The sequence below is a fragment of the Mustela erminea genome, chromosome 1, assembly GCF_009829155.1.
Source record: "Mustela erminea isolate mMusErm1 chromosome 1, mMusErm1.Pri, whole genome shotgun sequence".
NCBI lineage: Eukaryota > Metazoa > Chordata > Mammalia > Carnivora > Mustelidae > Mustela > Mustela erminea.
In genome coordinates, this window is record NC_045614.1 from 160,585,787 (window position 1) to 160,605,683 (window position 19,897).

General features: G+C 38.4%; 1 protein-coding gene across 5 annotated transcripts in view; it reads left to right on the forward strand.

Moving 5' to 3' along the window:
• CFAP44 (cilia and flagella associated protein 44) overlaps positions 1-19,897 on the forward strand; it is a 157,066-nt gene that overhangs the window by 124,616 nt on the left and 12,553 nt on the right. For 2 of the 5 annotated variants that reach the window (XM_032348695.1, XM_032348705.1), the window contains 4 exons: positions 1,696-1,899; positions 2,844-3,039; positions 17,918-18,028; positions 19,283-19,413. In XM_032348695.1, coding sequence (XP_032204586.1) covers positions 1,696-1,899; positions 2,844-3,039; positions 17,918-18,028; positions 19,283-19,413 — 642 coding nt within the window. Of the gene's footprint in view, positions 1-1,695; positions 1,900-2,843; positions 3,040-11,471; positions 11,525-17,917; positions 18,029-19,282; positions 19,414-19,897 lie in introns of those variants that run through there. The other 3 variants (XR_004286991.1, XM_032348714.1, XM_032348722.1) reach the window with 3 other exon arrangements.

The window sequence follows — 19,897 nt, forward strand, 5'->3', positions numbered from 1 at the left end:
CAAACGTATTCTTCACTCATTGTCTCTACTTTGTCCAGCCCTGCTTTCTCTCTCTTCCTGCTTCTCCCCACTCCCATTCCCCACCCCCATTCTGAATTTTGTATTTGCTTTTTCCTTTGTTATTTCCTCCCACCTGCAATGATTTGCTTTCAGTTGTGAGTCATCATGTGAAACTCAACCCAGTTCCAGAACTTCTCCAGAATCTTCTGTCCACATTACATATTCTTCTTTGGTCTGAACTCCAATTCCACCTAGCAGCAACTCATTATCCACTTCTTTTTCTTGCTGTTTTATGTTTATTGGTTTTTTAAATTGAAGAATAACTAAATGTAGTGTTACAATATAATGGTGTACAATATAATGATTCAGCAATTCTGTATATCACTTAGGGCTCATATGTGTTAGTTTTGTCTTGAAAATTAGATTACACAGTTCTTGAGAGAAGGGCCACATATAATCATCTTTGGTTTTCCTGCAGTGTCTGGAAAATGCCAGACACATAGTAGATATTAGTAAAAATTTTGATTGATTTAATTGTAACTAATTTCTTAATGGTATGAACTTAACACATTTATTGGACATTCTTTGTGCAGGAGCAGTGCTAGTTAGGTAGCAGGGATATAATAATACTCAGGCCAGACATATTCTCTATTCTCATAAAGTTTATAGACTATCAGGTGAGTGAGAGGAAAACAAGTGTGAGCCTTGCCAACTTAAACACCTGTGTGGTACAGTTTCAGGATGGTATTACACAGAAAAAATATAGTCTTGCGTTGAAAGAAATTTAAAAATAATTCAGACTTGTGAATAAACATTAAATAGGAGCCCACTTAGTCTATAACCATCCATAAGTAAAAGTTTATTTTTTTTCTCCTTTTTTTTTTTTAAACTCCCAAATTCTCTAGCAGTAGTTTCACTGTCCCAAACCCACAGATCTCTTTCTTTTCCTCATCTACAGACTAGGCCCTCCGTCATTACAGGTTTCTGACTGTTGAGACTCCCCATCGTGCACAGCCTAATGAGAAACGTGGAATGGTTTGTCTTTTACCTAATAGGTTTTCTCAGGAGAACCAGTCCTTGGTACTCTCTCTGGATCTCTTCATTGCCTTTGGGAGAGGGTGAGAGAGAAGCTGTGCCAAAATCAGAGCAGAACTGAGCCTTTAAAATCATTGGGATGTCTGTGGAAGAAGGTCTAGACCGGGACTTGGGATATTTCATTCTTATCCCAGCTCTGTCGCAAATTAAATCACCTTTTGAAATGTTTGAAAATTTTAAAAATAAGTTGAGGAGAATATGTAGTGCTTCCTGTATGAAAGGAAATGTAGAGATACTATGGGGTGAAGTGGAGGCAGATAGAAATCCTATGCACAAGGAACTCCTAGGTCTCTGATTTAAACCATACAGTACAGCTAGAAGAGCATTCTTGATTGATGGCTTAATCATGGCCAAGAAATAGCTGGAAGGACTATAGTTACAGAATCCCTACTGCTTAATAAATTTATATAAATTTTGTAATATTGATAAATTGATTTCTAGGACTACACATACACATGAGCCCATATAATTCCTTCTCCATGATAACAGAATAATGAGAAAATGCCTTTACTTAAACAAATTAGGATTGTTAGATAGTTTTAAAAGTACAGTTACTTGTTCTTAACTTCTAACATACAGTCAAATCTTTTTCCACCTCAGATCAAAGAACTGATAGTCACTTTTGATGCGGAGCTCCATCTTCTGAGACATCAGAAACTGAAACTAGATACTCAGATGAAATTATCTGACCTTCATCATGTCACATTATTTCAAGAAATGCTTCTCCTCAAGAATTTTGAAAAACAGGAGAACATACTTCAAGAGCGTGTTAATTCATTAGACAAAGAAGAACAGGATATGCAGGTATGAATGGGCAGGAGAATGCTTGCTGGGTATATCCTTTAGGTACAGAGGGGACCTGTACCCTGTTTCTTTGTTTCCTTCTTCATCTGCTCAACTTAATTTCTCCTGTTGTTCTAGTCCTCCTCTCTTTTATCCCTCCTCCTCTCCGACCCCTACCCCCCTCTTACTCCTGCTTGCTCGGCTTTTGTTATTCTTGGTCAGAGAGAAGTGAATCAGACTTTACAATGAATTTGATCTGATGTTTTGTATGGCAGGAAAATAAGTTTTCAAAAGTGAGACTTCTATTTAGTTTACACATTTCAAAATCTATTTTTATGGTCACTAGCTAACATGTAAAGTTGAGTTTTGATTATATGTTATCCTTATGAACATACTTGGAAAAGAAGTTGACTAGTTTCTCAAATATGATAACTAGTTTCATGGTAATATATAATTGAATATCATAGAAAGTAAGTGTCTTTGTTTGTTATGTATATGTTAAATTTAAAGAGATAAATGATACCATCCAACTTTTGTCTTAAAGGAAGAAAGATTACATCAAATAGATATTACATACTGAATAGTAACATCATTTTGAAGGTAAAACTGCTGCACTAAGAGATGAGATGTCTTTTTGTTTCAGTTACCACATATTCATATGAAAAACATCTTTTGTTTTTGAGCCCACACAGGCAAAAATAATAGCCGACATTAAAAATTTCACTTAATTTAGATTTTTTGAGGAAGCTAAACACTAGGAAAATGATCTTATCTGATTTTTACGAGAGAATTATTAAAATTTAACCAAATAAATGGATGGCTCTGCAAACATCAGAAATGTAAACTTCTGTGGAAAAGATTTAAAAAAAATGTTTGTGAACTATAACCTTACATTGCAATATACAGTGTTCTCTGAACCTGGTTTATCAGAAATACTTTCACTTATTCTTGGTTTTGTTCCTTAGTGGAAAATAAATGAAACTCTTAAAGAGATGGAAGAGAAAAAGAATGAAATTGCCAAGCTCCAGGACCAAGAAAAAGCACTCTATGCTGGCTTCCAAGCAGCCGTTGGAGAAAACAATAAATTTGCTAATTTCCTAACGAAGGTCCTAAAGAAGAGGATTAAGCGGGTGAAGAAAAAGGAGGTTGAAGGAGATGCCGGTTTGAATTTCTTTTTAACATATGATCCTATTTTTTCTCATTAACATGAAATAGAGAAATAACTAAGCATATGTTTGACACCTTTTGTTCCTACAACACAGACAGTTAGAGGTTCTGTGGGCTTGAAAGGGAGAGGATATAAATCTGTAGGTCTCTAACCCTATGGAATTAATTTGTGTGTGTGTATCTGGTTTGAGACAGCTTAAGGTAGTTTCATATAACAAGGACATCTTCTCTTGTGTTTATTTGCCAAATGAATGTCATCTTGGATAAAATATCTCTTCATGTCTTTTAGCCATGTTTGAATAGGAGTTTTTGCTTTTGTCCTCTTGAGGTTTAAGCATCCTTTGTATAGTCTAGGCCTATCGCCCTCGGCCCGCAAGGACGACAATGAGCCTGGTATGGTGTTAATGCTTCATTTCCGTTTATTTAATCAACTTCCTTAGCTTATATACAGCAGCGTGACCAATAAGGGGTCAAGCAATGGGGAGAGCCAATGAGAGTCCTGTTACTATGCTGATTAAATTTGATACAGCCAATAACTATGTCCTCCTTTAGGCGGGCTTCACCAGAAAGTTCATTGTATACTTGCAGCGTATTTTGCTAGCAGTGAGCCAAGCACCTTCTTGAAATGGCGGGGACTTCCCCGGCCGGAGGCAGTCCCCGACATCTCCCCCTTTCTTGTTTTATGGCAGAGATCGTGCCTGTCTTAGGTCGTCAGTAGCAGAAAACATCCTTATCCGTCATCAGACACAAGATATCGATGATCTCTGTCCTGTCTTAGGTTGGTATGTTTCTCTACTGATCTTACCCATCTTTGACTACCGATCTAGCATGCTTAGCCATATCTGGGGAGATGTCCCAGCCTCTATTGACATAGGGGCTTGTGCTATAGCTCGGCTCTGCTCTCGCTGCTGTGTTCTCCACTGGTGAACGTTTCTGAATAGAAGCAGAATGCCAATAAGGAGGAGGACAAGATGACCAATTGTACCAGCCCATTTTTGGTGAACTGGAACATATTGCTGAATGTTGGAAATAGCTCTGGAAGGGAAGCTGGTTGCACACGCATACTATTTACTCAAGTTATCTCAGCCAGAAGGATTCATGTGAAATTTTTGAAAATCGTCAGACCAAGTACCCTGCAAATACTAAGAGAGCTGTTGGGAGGAATTGCTAGCCTTATTAAATTGAGAGAATTTTACAGGGGTAACACAAAGCGCAGAAAAAGGAACAATAGAACCAACACTCAGTGTATCAGCTAGTGAAGAATGGGGGGAAGATAAAGGAAGAATTAGTTAAAGGTAAAGGATAGGGCCAAGCCTTCAGAATAGCCCATAATTCACGTGTCGCCGTTGGGGGAATTAGGAATATCAGAGTCCCCCACGACAGTAGGAGGATCACGGCTTCCTCTGTCCTCATCCTCGTTCTCAGGGGCCTTCCGGACCAATCTCTCTGGAATCCAAATCGGCACTTCTTTGTCCTGTGGGAAAACACAAACGGAGCCTCTGCTCCAGATTAATACAGGATCCGGGCCTTTCCATTGTCCTGTAAGGATATCCTTCCAAAGAACTAAGGGCTTGGGGGAAGAATCCATACGGGCTGAATGTCTTTCAGCTGCTGCTTGACCGTTTTTATCAAGCGTCAAAAAATTTAAAATAAATAGAATTGTATTTAGTTTGTCTTTAGGGGACCGGAACGTGTCCCCTATTCCCCCTTTCTGTTTTAAAAGAGTTTGTTTGATGGTTAAGTGGGCACGTTCCACGATGGCCTGTCCTTGAGGATTGTAGGGAATACCATGATTTAGGGTAATGTTTAGTTGAGTAAGGAAACCGTGAAATACTTGTGAGGTGTATGCAGGTCCATTGTCTGTTTTTATTTGTCGAGGTTTACCCCAAGCGGCGAAGGCTTGAAGGCAGTGGGAAATAACATCTTTGGATTTTTCCCCAGCATGGATAGAGGCGAATATGACACCAGAACACGTGTCCACGGAAACATGCACATATTTTAGTTTGCCAAATTCAGGGATGTGAGTAACATCCATTTGCCATATATGGTTGGGTAACAGGCCTCGTGGGTTAACTCCTAAGGAGGGGGATGGCAAGAGGGTAACACAGTTTTTACAAGAGACTACAATTTCCCTGGCTTGAGCTTTTGTTATGTTGAATTTAAGTCTGAGAGTAAGAGCATTAACATGAAATAGCTTGTGAAATTGTTTTGCTTGTTGAATATTTTCCATTAAAGTGAAGATAAATTGCTCTTTGGTTAACATGTCTGCAGTGCGATTGCCTTCCGTCAAGGGGCCGGGGAGAGCCGTATGTGCCCTGATATGCCCTATGTAAAAGGGTACCTTTCTGTCCCATATAATGTGTTGGAGATTCTTTAAAGTTTCTGTAATGGTGGATTTGGTGCTGATGTGACCTACGTTTTCCAGGATGGAGACAGCTTGGACAACATATTTGCTGTCTGATAACAAGTTAAAAGGTATATCATGAAACAACTGAAAGGCTTTAATGACTGCCAAGAGCTCTGTAATTTGAGGGGAGGAGCTCTGAAATAAAAAGGTCCAAGTGTTATCTTGGGTAACCACAGCGCCCACCCCATTTTTAGAACCATCAGTAAAAACGAGTTTTGCATTATCCAAAGGTGATTGACGTGTAACCCTTGGATAAATTAATGGGTGAGTAAGACTAAATTGCAGCCATGGGTTTGCCGGATAATGATTGTCAAATTTTGCAGTTGAGATAGTCATAGCAATGGCCCAATCATCGTCACATGCTGCTAAGCAAGTTAACTGCTCTTGTGTATAGGGAGTTAGGATGACGTCAGGTTGTTTGCCAAATGCAGCGATGCTAAGTTTTAGTCCTTTCAATATAATTTTAGCTATGGCATTGGGATACCATGGCAGAACATTTCCTGGAGAGTAAGCCAAATTGACCCAGGAAATGGGACCTTCCTGCCAAAAAACAGCAGTGGGCGTGTGCTCTACTGCAAGAACACAATAATATAGGGTTTCAGAGTAATTAATTCTATTAGACATGCGAGGGGCGGGCCAGTGGAGCCAAAACCCCTCTGTCCACGGGATTTTTCTGTGTTGGGGAATAGTTTATGACAGCTTGGTAACACTATAATTTGTGCTATTTTATCACCTGGACTGATAACTGTAATGCCACGAGGGGAAGACACTAATATTTTGACTATTCCTGTATAATCAGCATCAATTACTCCGGGATGTACTATTAATCCAGCAAGGGCTGTGGAGCTACGCCCTAATAATAGGCCTACAGTGTTCACAGGCAGTGGGCCCTTAAAATCCGATTCCACCACCTGGGTTCCCATCTCGGGGGTTAGTACAAGTCTGGTGGTGGCACGGATGTCCAATCCGACGCTTCCTTTTGTAGCCCGCCTTGGCTTGTCGGCGGGTAATGCGTGCGGGCTACCTGTTGAAGCACCCCATACATTTGAGGGCCCTGGGGTGATGGGCCCCATTTCCCGTTTTTTGAATTCCTTGGGGGTAGTGGATTACCTTGAATATCTTTTACTGAGCGACATTCATTCACCCAGTGTGTACCTTTGCCACACCTAGGACATATGCCAGGTTGCTTTACTGTTGGGGGACCCTTGCTGTCAGGACATTCTCGCTTAAAGTGCCCCTGAGCTCCACATTTGTAGCATTCCCCAGAATTTCCTTTAGCACCCTTACGTTGGGATAGCTGAATGCCCTGAAGGCCTTGAGTAATGGCTGAAGCAAGTACTTGTCCTTGAATAACACTGTCATTAATATCCCTGCATACCTTAATGTATGTGCTTAAATCTTTAGCCTTCCATGGCCAAAGGACCTCTTTACACAATTTTTTGGCTTGCTCATAGGCCAGTTGTTTAATTAGAGGCATGGCTGTGTCAACATCCCCAAATACTCTCCCAGCTGTTTGCATCAATCTTGCAACAAAATCAGCATATGCTTCATTTGGTCCTTGTATCACCTTAGATAGTTGACCCTGCAAGTCCCCACTGCCCTGGAGGGTTTTCCATGCTTTGGTAGTGGCAGCCGCAATCTGCGTGTATACGGCAGGGTTGTATTGCAGTTGGTCATGTTTACCAGTGTATGGCCCCATGCCCATAAGCATATCCAGATTCCATTGTGGATTGCCTGCCGCGGCATTACGCCGTGCAACATCCTGGGAATGCTCTTGCCATGCTGTCTTCCAGACCAAATATTGCCCTCCAGAGAGGGCTGCCCTTGCTAAACTCCCCCAATCTTCGGGGATTAAATTCATGCCTGCTATGGACTCCACTAGAGAAATAGTAAATGCTGCCTGAGGGCCATACTGCATGACCGCTTCCTTTAATTGTTTAACTAATTTAAATTCCAAGGGCTGGTGATACCGTTGATGATTTTGGTCCTCTAGAACTGGGAAAATCGAGCTGCTATTGGCCCCCCTCCATGCGGTCTTCCAATCCTCATTAGCAGAGGGATGACATTTACATTTTATCTCCCCCGCCAGGGGATTGTAAGGCGGCGGAGCACTAGGGGTCACTGCTGAACAGAGAGGGTCTGGTTTTAATTTGAACTTCCACTCTAGCTCCTCCCTCGACATTTCTTCTTCCCCTTGGCTAGAACCACTCCTTTCCAAAGCAAGAGATTGAGCGTTCTTCTTTCACTTCCTCGAGTGCCTCAGCGCCCTCCTGAATAACTGAATCACATTTCGGCTTATATCCTCCCAGGCACCCTCTGACTAGAGTCCATATAACTAACGTTCCCGGCGACAATGGTTTATTTTTATCCCTCTTCTTAAAATCCTCGCCTAACTGGTCCCATTGGGGGATATTTAGCAAGCCCTCGTCCAGAAACCAAGGCGCCACTGTCTCAACTATATTCAAGAATGTCCTAGCAGTTTTCGTTTTTAATGGCGTGCCATTGGCCTTTAGAAGGTCCTTTAGGGAACCCTCTAACCTCGACTTTGACAGTCCAGATTCCATAATTAGAATCCCAACCTAATGGCTGTTCCGTGTATACTCGCTGCTTAATCCCGGCTCTAAGGCCGCCCCGCTTCTTACTGCGGACTTGTTAAATCCCGGCTCTAAGGCCGCCCCGCTTCTTATTGCGGACTTGTACAAGATTCCCACCACTTTGATCGTGGTCCCTTCCCTGCTTACCTGCGGACTTCTCCCTTGCAAGGTTTTTCTATTTTTCTTAATATTTCCCAGGTCTCAGCACCATTTATCGCCCTCGGCCCGCAAGGACGACAATGAGCCTGGTATGGTGCTAATGCTTCATTTCCGTTTATTTAATCAACTTCCTTAGCTTATATACAGCAGGGTGACCAATAAGGGGTCAAGCAATGGGGAGAGCCAATGAGAGTCCTGTTACTATACTGATTAAATTTGATACAGCCAATAACTATGTCCTCCTTTAGGCGGGCTTCACCAGAAAGTTCATTGTATACTTGCAGCGTATTTTGCTAGCAGTGAGCCAAGCACCTTCTTGTATTGGCGGGGACTTTCCTGGCCGGAGGCAGTCCCCGACATAGGCCCTACTCCTATATCAGATAGGTGCTTTGCAAATATTTTCTTCCATTGTGTAGCTTGTTATTTTTATTCCCCCAACATGGTCTTTCACAGAGCAAAAGGTTTGATTTTTGTTGAGGTCCAATTTATCAGGTGTGTTTTTGTTTTTGTTTTAGATCTTGCTTTGGTGTCAAAAGTTTAAGAACTCTTTGCCTAGCCCTAGGATCTAAAGATTTTCTCCTATTTATTTCTAAAAGTTTTATAGTTTTACGTTAAAGTCTGTAATCCATTTGGGCTTAATTTTAAATAAGGTGTGAGACTTAGGTCAAGGTTTTTTCCCCTCCTATGAATTTCTAATTGCTCTAGCATCATTTGTTTCAAAAGTTGTCTTTCTCCCATTGAATTGCTTATGATCTTGGTAAAAAACCAGTTGAGCATATTTGTGTGGATTTGTTTCTGGGTGTTCTGTTCTGCTGATCTGTTTGTCTAGCTCCCCACCAAAACTATAGTCTTGATTATGGAAACCATTGAGTTCTAAAGTCAGGTCAACTAATTCCTCCCATTTTACTCTTCTTTTTCAGAATTGTTTCAGCTAATCTATTTCCTTTATCTTTCTATATTTTAGAATAATTTTTGTATCTACAAAAAAGCTTGTTGAAATTTTGATACCAATTGTGTTTAACCTTTGTGTCATTGTGAGGAGAATCTGCATTTTTGTTGAGTTCCTATGAGTGAACACAGTATGCATTTAGAGCTTTGATTTCTTTTATCAGCATTGTGTCATTTTTAACATTTTCATGTTTTGTTCAATTTATACCCAAGTATCTCCCTTTTTTAAGTGACTTTATTTTTATTTATTTATTTTTTTTCTGACAAAGAGTGAGCAAGTTAGTGGGGAAGGACAGAGGAAGAGGGAGGGAGATATTGTCAAGCAGACTCACTGCTGAGCGCTGAGCTTGATGTTGGCGCTTGATCTCACCACCGTGAGTTCAAGACCTGAGCTGAGGGGTGCCTGGGTGGCTTAGTGATTAAGCCTCTGCCTTCAGCTCAGGTCATGATCTCAGGGTCCTGGGATCTAGTCCTACATCGGGCTCTCTGTTCAGTGGGGAGCCTACTTCCTCCTCTCTCTCTCTCTGCCTGCCTCTCTGCCTACCTGGGATTGCTGTCAAATAAATAAAAAAAATCTTAAAAAAAAAAAAAAAAAGACCTGAGCTGAAATCAAGAATCGGACACTTAACCAACAGATCCACCCAGGTGCCCCTTAAGTGACTTTTAATGTCTTTTTTTTTGGTAGTAGAAATATTTTATTAAAATATCACACAATGGGCACCTGGGTGGCTCAGTCAGTTTAGTGTCTGCCTTCGGCTTAGGTTGTGATCTCAGGATCCTGGGATCAATCACCATGTTGGGCCTTGCTCAGTGGGGAGTCTGCTTCTCACTCCCTTTCTCTCTCTCACTCTCATTCAATTAAATAAATAAATAAAATCTTTTAAAAAAATCTCACACAAAATTTTAGAAAATGAAATAAGTGGCATACTAATAGTATACATTAGTACAATTTTATAGTGTTTTTTTAAATCTTGGTGTCACATGTTCACACCAGCATATAGAAATATAATTGCTTTTTAGATGTTGATCTCCTATCTTGTGACCTCACTTATTAGGTTTAGAAGTTTTTGATAGATTCCTTGGGAATTTCTATGTAGACAATAATTTTATCTGCAAATAGGTTCAGTTTTATTTCTTTTTTTCTGATCTTTATGCCAGTTTCCTCTTAATGCCTTATTGCACTGTTTAGAACATCCAGTACTACAAGGAAATAGAGTGCTGAGAGCTGATGGCCTTGCCTTACTCACAGTCTTAGGCAGAAAGCATTTAATAGTTCACGATTAAGTATGCTATCTGTAGGTATTTTGTAGACACTCCCTCAAGTTGAAGAAGTTCCCCTCTGTTCCTAGTTTTCCAAGTTTTTGTCATGAATGGGTATTGAATTTTGTCAGATGTTTTTCTGCATCAATTCATGATTATGTGATTTTCTTTTCTTTAGCCTATTAGTATGGTGGGTTACACTGGCTGATTACTGATTATTGAATCAGACTTATACCCTTGAAATACCACCCTTCGAGTGTATAATTCTTTTTATATATTGCTGAATTCTATTTGCAAATATTTTTATTAAGAAATTTTGTGCCTAGGGGCGCCTGGCTGGCTCAATTGATAGAACATGCAGCTCTTGCTCCTGGGGTTGTGAGTTCAGGCCCCATGTTGGGTATAGAGCTTACTAAAAAAGAAAAGAAAAGAAAAGAAATTTTGTGTCCATATATTCACGAAGATCATTTGTCTTTAGCTTGCTTTTTTCTCTTTTTTGTACGATCTTTGTCTGTTTTTAGTATCAGGATAATACTAGATTCACAATATGAATTAGGAGGACTTCTCTTTGATTTTCTGGAAAATAATGTGTATGGTAGTATCCATTTGTTCTCCAGTGAAACCATTTGGACGTGTGGATTTCTTCAGGAGAATTTTAAAATTATAAACTTAAAGGTTTTTAACATAGATATAGAACTATTTAGATTATCTATTTCATATTGGGTGATTAGTTGCAATTTGTACTTTTGTGTGTGTGAAATTGGTCTATTTCATCTGAGTTGCCAAATTTATGTGTGTGAGGATATTCGTTGTATTTCCCTATTATCTTTTGAATATCTGCAAGGGCTATTGTAATATCACCTGTTGCATTCTTGATATGGGTAACTTTTTTATTTCCCCATTTTTGTTTTGTTTTTTTTTTAGACTTACTGGAGGTTTGTCATTTGATCTTTTTGAGAACAAACTGGATAAGAGTGGATAACTTTGGATAGGTTATTTTTTAAAGATTATTTTTCTCCTTTTTATTTTATTGATTTCTGCCCTTATCTTTACTACAGCCTTTTCCTGCTAGGTTTGGATTTATTCTGCACTTCTGTTTTTAGGTTTTGAGGTGAGTGTGAACTATTGATTTGAGACTTTTCCTCTTTTCTAATCTAGTGCTATAATTTCCATCTTAACACTGCCCACTGAGCCACCCAGGCGCCCCTCTTGGGATCTTTCTGTTACTGATTCCTAGTTTGATTCCACTGGGGGTCAGAGACCACATTCTGTGTGATTTCAGTTCTTTTATGGTTGTTGAAATTTGTTTAATGGTTTTTCTTTTTAAGATTTTATTTATTTATTTGACAGACAGAGATCACAAGTAGGCAGAAAGGCAGGCGGGGGGGGGGGGGGGGAAGCAGGCTTCCTGCCGAGCAGAGAGCCTGATGCAGGGCTTGATCCCAGGACCCTGGGATCATGACCTGAGCCGAAGGCAGAGGCTTTAACCCACTGAGCCACCCAAGCGTCCCTGTTTAATGGTTTAATGGTTGAGCATATGGTCTTAGTGTTAATGTTCTTTGGGTACTTGCAAAGAATGTATATTCTGCTGTTTCAGGTTAAGCCTTCTATTACTGTCCATTGAATCCTATTGGTTAATGATGCTATGCAGGTCTTCTAAGGTAGTCTTGCTGATTTTTTGTATAGTTCCAATCAAATGTTGAGAGAGGGGATGTTAAAGTCTCCAAATATAATCATGGATTTATATATTTCTCCTTTCATTTCTGTTAGTTTTTGCTTCCATATTTCACAGCTTTGTTTTATGAATACACATTCAGGACTACTATGTCCTCTTGATAGATGGACATTTTTACCATTACATAAAGTCTTTCTCTGTCCAGAGTAATTTTCTTTGCTCTGAAGTCTACTTTATCTAATGTTAATATAGCCACTCCTGTCTGGCTCTGATTAATGTTTACATGATATTTCTTCCACTCCCTTTACTTTCAATTTAACTATGTTATATGAGAAGTGAATTTCTAGTAGACAGCACACTGTTAATGTTTTTTATCTATTCTTTGTCTTTTAATTGGTGTACTTAAACCATTTACATTTAATATATTTGGGCTTAAGTCTGCCATTTATTTATTTATTTATTTATTCTCTCTGCTTTCTATCTTCTACATTTTCCTATGTTCGCGTGTGTTACTTGGACATTTTTTAGAATTCCATTTTAGTTTTTTCTAGTCTTTTTTTTTTTTAAACTTTATTTATTTGACAGACAGAGATCACAAGTGGGCAGAGAGGCAGGCAGAGAGAGGGAGGGGGAGGCAGGCTCCCTGCAGAGCAGAGAGCCCAATGCAGGGCTCGATCCCAGGATCCTGAGATCATGACCTGAGCCGAAGGCAGGGGCTTAACCCACTCAGCCACCCAGGCACCCCAGTTTTTTTCTAGTCTTTTGAGTGTATCTCTTTGCATAACTTTTTTAGTGGTTACTTTATAAATTACATTATATGTACATAATTTATTCTAGACCTCCAGTGTTATCATTTTACCAGTTTAAGTCAAGTATAGGATCCTCATCTGCCTTTATATTCCTTTATCACCTCCATTTGTAATATAACTGTCTTGAACAGTTCCTCTACATACATCTAGAACCACATCAGACAATGTTATAACTTTTGCTTCAACCACCAAACATAATTTAAACATTCAAAAGGAGGTATTTTCTTACATATTTATCTATCTATCTATCTATATATATTTATATTAACCTATATTTTTGCTTACCTTGCTAGTTTTTCCTTGATGATGTTCCAGACTTCCTTTTTTAAAAAATTATTTCCCTTCTGTTTAGAGAATTTCCTTTGTCCATTCTTTTAGGGCAGGTATACTAGTGGCAAGTTTTTTTAATTTTCCCTTAATCTGAAAATGTCTTGAATTCCTATTTCAGAAAGACATTTTCATTGGGTATAGGATACTAGGTTGACTATTTTTTTCTTTCAGCATTTAAAAAATATTGTGCTACTTCCATCTGGCCTCTATGGATTCTGATAAGAAATCCTCTGATATTCAAACTATTCACCTCCCAAAGTGCCATATCACTTCTCTCACAACTGTTAAGTCTTTTTGTCTTTAGTTTCCAGACATTTTACTATGATGTGTCTTGGAGTAGATTCTTGGGATTCATATAGTTTTAGCTATATGAAAGAAGGTTCACTCCTTTAATCTGTCATCTTATATCTTTTGCCAAATTTGAGAAGTTTTCAGTCATTATTTCTTCTAGTGCTTTTTTTCTTTTTAAGATTTTATTTATTATTTATTTGACAGACAGAGATAATAAGTAGGCAGAGAGGCAGGCAGAGAGAGAGGAAGGGAAGCAGACTCCCTGCTCAGCAGAGAGCCCGATGTGGGGCTTGATCCCAGGACCCTGGGGTCATGACCTGAACTGAAGGCAGAGGCTTTAACCCACTGAGCCATCCATGTGCCCCTTCAGGTGCTTTTAAGAAACTTCTCTTCCATCAGTCCTTTTGGGACTCACATTACAAATGTTTGACCTTTCATTATAGTCCCATAGGTCCCTGAGGCTCTGAGGTTTGGGGTTTGTTTTTCAGTTTTTTTTCCCTCCTTTTCTAAACTGGATAATTTTATTGTTCTGTCCTCATGTTTACAGGTGCTTTCCTCTATTCCCCTCTGTTCTGTTTTTGAGCCCATCTATTGAGTTTCTTATCTAGTTATTGTATTTTCAGTTCTAACATTTCTATTTAGTTCTTCTTTGTATCCTTTTCTTCTGATATTTTTTATTTCTTTGAACAGACTTTGTATTTTTAATTTGCTTAAAGTGTGTTCATAATTGGTTATTGAGACATTTTAATCCTAGCCACTTCTTTCTTGGCCATTTGGCTAGAGAAGGTAGGCTATGGTTAGGTTGTTTTATGTCCATATCTGCTGGTGTTTTCAGGTTGTTGACTTACTCATTTCTAAGTCTGAGATCTAGGAGGCAAAAAGAAGGTCCAAAAAATTCACCACGGTGTTGTTCCTCAGCTTCTGAGTTTCATATTTAGTCTGCTTTCTCTCCATTTTTCTGACTCTTATGTTTGTTCAACATATAATATGCAGGTTTTAGCTATATTTTGCAGGCCAGATAAGAACAAAATAGATCTAATTTGTCTTCCCCAAAGCAGAAATCTATGTAGGAATTTTAAAGTCTAATTTTAGACTTTGGATATTTATTTCATAAGCTAGTACAGACCACTCAAAGTAATTTTAATAGAGATCTTAAATTTAAGAAATCTTCTAAACAGTATAAGGTTCATCTCTTATTTCAAATTTAATGTTCTGTAAAATAGAAATTGCCAATTGGTGATTTATGGTTCACAGATGGCTTCAATGTGTTTTAAAAGAAAGTGGGGTAGAGCTGTGTGGAAGAGGTCTATAATCCCTTATGTGGAATTCTTGGGGGCAGATGTGTTTTAGTGTTTTTTATATTTCTTATATTTTATAAAAGATTATATATGACACTGTTTTTTTTTAAGATTTTATTTATTTATTTGACAGAGAGAGATCACAAGTAGGCAGAGAGGCAGGCAGAGAAAGAGAGGAGCAGAGAGCCTGATACAGGACCCTGAGATCATGACCTGAGCCGAAGGCAGCGGCTTAACCCACTGAGCCACCCAGGTGCCCTATATATGACACTGTTAAAGAAAAAAAAAATTCATGGACCTGTTAAAGAACAATAAGGCAGACTTTATTCAGAGGCACCACTACAATGAGATTTTATAATAGGGTAGAGAGATCAGCTCAACTCTGAATACAACAAGGACAAGTAGAGATTTATATCCAAGGAGCCAGCTGGGAGTCAGTGGGTAGAAAATTACTAAAAGGCTGGATAATTCTTTGCTAACAGAATTTTTGCTGAAGATCAGAGTGAAAAGATAGTGAGGGTAAGGATTAAGGAAGAATCTGATCAGGTATTAAGGGGTGAGATTTTTAGTAAACTGACTCAGCAGGATTCTTCTAAAATTGGACTAAATGGGTCAAGGACTGAGCTCATGGTCCACTATGGACTCAGAGGAGCCCGACTCAAGTTTGGTCAAAGGATAGAGCCTTTGTCAACTAACACCCCCAGCAGGACTTAGTGCACGATCTCTAAATCAAACACCTTAATATTTCGCTGTACAAATATTCACACTAAGTCGACTAAATAAAGCTAGTAAATAACATTACTTCAGATAAGTTATGAAAGTCTTTTTCTTTCATAGTACCCAAGGTACTATGATTTAGGAATTGTGGGCCTATGAAACCAGGTGTGTGTTAGGTGGGTCACAGCAGAAGCAGCTTGGCAGTTTGGTCTCAATCCTCTGTGATTCAGTGCATTGAAATTAATTGAACAACCTTCCTCAGGCATTTGTGTTTGGGTCCTGGGTCCCCAACCATTTATTTATTTGTTTGTTTCTTTTTACTTGGTTATTTTGTTTTGTAGAATTTTATTATTATTTTAAAATAATTTTTTATTGAAGTATAGTTGACGCATAATGTTACATCAGTTTCAAGTGTACAGCATAGTGACTCCACCACTCTATATGTTATACTGTGCTTAACACAAGTGCATCTGTCCTCATGTAACGCTAATATAATACTATTGATTATATTCCCTATGCTGTACCTTTATTCTCATGACTTATTCATTCTGTAACTGGAAAGTCTGTGCCTTCCACTCCACTTCACCCATTTTGCCCATCCCTCTGACACCCTTCCCTTCTGGAAACTATCCATTTGTTTTCTATATTTATGATTCTGTTTCTGCTTGGCTTTTTGTTTGTTTTGTTTTGTTATTGTCATTCTTTTATTTGTTTTTTTTAGATTCCCTGTGTAAGTGAAATCATATGGTCTTTGTCTTTCTCTGACTTATTTCACTTAGCATTGTACCCTCTAAGTCCATCCACATTGTTGCAAGTAGCAGGATCTCATTTCTTTTTTTGGGAGCTGAGTAATAATCCTTATCTTGGTCATTGCAGATAATGCTACAGTAAATATAAGAGTGCATATTTCTTTTTGAAGTAGTGTTTTCATTTTCTTTGGGTAAATACCTAGCAGTGGAATTACTGGAGCATGTGGTAGTTCTATTTTTAATTTTTTGAGGAACCTCCATACTGTTTTTGATAGTGGTTACACCACTTTACATTCCCACTAACTGTGTGTGAGGGTTCCTTTTTCTCCATGTCCTTGCCAACATTTGTCATTTCTTGTCTTTTTGAATCTAACCATTCTGACAAATATAAGGTGATATCTCATTGTGGTTTTTATTTGTATTTCCCTGATGATGAGTAATGTTAAGCATCTTTTCCCATGTCTGTTGGCCATCTGTTGGAGAAATGTCTATTCAGGTTCTCTGTCCATTTCTTATTCAGATTATTTATAGGGTTTTTGTTGTTGTTGTTGTTTTGTTTTTGGGTGTTGTGTAAGTTCTTTTTTTTTTTTAAGATTTTATTTATTTTGTCAGAGAGAGAGAGAGAGTGAGCACAGGCAGACAGAGTGGCGGCAGAGTCAGAGGGAGAAGCAGGCTCCCCGCGGAGCAAGGAGCCCGATGTGGGACTCGATCACAGGACGCCGGGATCATGACCTGAGCTGAAGGCAGCTGCTTAACCAACTGAGCCACCCAGGCTTCCCATGTTCTTTATATATTTTGGATATTAACCCATTATTGCATCTATCATTGCAGATACTGTCTCCCATTCATTGGGTTCACTTTTTGGTTTGTTGATGATTTCCTTCACTCTGTAAAAGCTTTTTATTTTGGTGTAGTTCCAACAGTTTATTTTTGCTTTTATTTCTCTTTCCTTAGGAGGCATATCTAGAAAGATGTTTCTATGGCTGATGTCAAAGAAATTACTGCCAACTTTCTTCTAGGAGTTTTATGGTCTCACATTTAGGTCTCTAATCCATTTTGAGTTCATTTTTATGTATGGTATAATGGCCCAGTTTCATTCTTTTAGCTGTCCAGTTTTCCCAGCACCACTTGTTAAACAGACTGTGTTTTCCCCATTGTGTATTCTTGCCTCCTTTTTCATAGAGCGACCATTTTAAGTGTGGGGTTATTTCTGGGCTCTCTATTTTGTTCTCTTGATCTATGTGTCTATTTTTGTGCCAGTACCATAGTGTTTTAATTATTATAGTTTAGTAGTATATCTTGAAATCTGGGATTGTGATACCTTAAGTTTCGTTCTTTTAAGATTGCTTTGGCTTCAGGGTCTTTTGTGGGTCCATATAAATTTTAGGATTATTCATTCTTGTTCTGTGAAAAATACTATTTGTGTTTTGATAGGGATTGCCTTGAATTTGTAGATTTCTTTGGGTAATATATTTTTTGTCATCTTAAACTCTTCTAAAACTTTCACTAATTGCCTGCCTTAGCCGTTATCTTCCCATTGACTCACTGAAAAGAAAACCTTTATATTTTGAAATCTGAGATTTAGCTTAACAAGGGACTTCTCTGCATATTAATAATGCCTTCTTCTCTATTTAGATGAAGATGAAGAAAGTGATGAATCAAGTGAAGAAGAATCTAGCTTAGAGAGTGATGAAGATGAGTCTGGATCTGATGATGAGGTTTTTGATGATTCTATTTGCCCAACAAGTAAGTTGGATAAAACCATTTGTTCTCTGTGAAATGTGAACATGGATTGATAATACCAAGGAGATCCTTTTTTGGATTCTCAGTTGTCTCATAAAATTTGAGGGAAGCGTGGTTGAAATTGTATGAAGTAATCTAATGAATACTTATATTTGGCTCTCTGGATGATTAATTTCTTTTCCCTTAGGCAGCCATTTATGAATGATGAATAATTTACAGATAAATTATGGTTGATTCAAAGTCAAATTATGCAGAGATAACAGATTGTAGTGTGTGTGCATGTGCACATTTTTTTTTTTTTACAAAGCTTTATCTTTTTGACAAACCCATTCAAATTTTTATATTTAAAATCCATTTTTGTAAGGGCACTTTGTGCCAGTTTCCTGGAGATGTTTAGCAATTTATATTCTCAGTTTTCACTGATAAAACCAGTCTGAAGTAGCCAGACCAATATTCTTCCAGTCTCAATAGATGAATAGTCCAGTAAAGAAAAGACAACTTCTTTTTGGTATGAAATTTATTTTTGTAGCCACTTTATATGGATTTTAAATTAAATTTTAAAGCTTAATTTCAAATAAAGTTTAAATCTTATTTTAATGTTGTAAGATTCTTCCTAAAATCGTATGTATGAGTAAAATAGAGCTCAAAAGATTATAATACAACGTGTTAACAGCAGGATCCTTGTAAACGATCCTTGTTTACAGTAGGATTAAATGGCCTGAGAAAAGTCTCACAGCTAGTTTGGAGGGGGAACTAGGGCTAGAACTCAGGTTTCCAAATTCCAGTATAGTACTCTTATTTTCACATTCTTTATCAATTGCCTGGTGGACTGTAGTGTGATATAGTGGAAATTAACACAGAGATACTGTACCTGAGTTGCATTGGTTCACATTATGAGCTACATGACCTCTCTGAGACTTCAGGTCCTCACCTATAAAATGGAAACAACAGTTTCTACCTCGCAAAGGCCTAGGAGACTTGAGAGAGAGAGAGAGAGAATGTAAATAAAATGCCTAAACAGAAAGCCTGACTCATGGTACTGCTTAGAACATCAGTGCTGGTATCAGAATTACTACCAGGATTACTTATGTCGTTAATAATTTCACCTGGAACGGTGGAGCCTGAAGTGAAATGAAAGTGTGCTAGAGTGGACCCACAGATGGTCATTATTAATTCTGAAGCTCCAAAATCCCCACTTCTAATATCAGTACATTCTATAACAGTAAGGGTTTCTTTTAATTTTGACTGTCTTTTCAGATTGCGATGTGGGTCTTTTTGAATTGGCCCTTCAACTTCGAGAGAAAAGGCTGGACATTGAGGAGGCCTTAGTAGAAGAAAAGAAAATTATCGATAACCTCAGAAAGGAACATGATACACTATCCAAAAAAGTATGATGAGATACTTACTTACTTCTCCTCTCCGAGTGTGCTAGCCACCCTCCTAGCTACTGTACTGCTGTTTCATAGAAATGACACGAGTTAGGCTTTCTCCCCAGAGAAGAAACATTTTATTTATTCATTTTTAAAAAGATGTCATTTATTTGTCAGAGAGAGAGAGAGAGAGAGCACAAATAAGGGGAGTGGCAGGCAGAGGGAGAAGCCAACTCCCTGCTGAGCAGAGAGCCCAACATGTAGCTGGATCCCAGGACCCTAGGATCATGACCTGAGCTAAAGGCAGACACTTAACTGACTGAGCTACCCAGGTGTCCCTAAACATTTTAAGTGTTATATTTTAAAGTTTTCCTCTTCAAACACAGTTGTGATGGGGGCCATTGGTTCTTTTGAAGATTGGCCTTTCTTTATCTAAATCATTGATTTCCAAACTTTTTATTATATACTTCTATAAGTAAAAAAAAGAATTATATACAATACA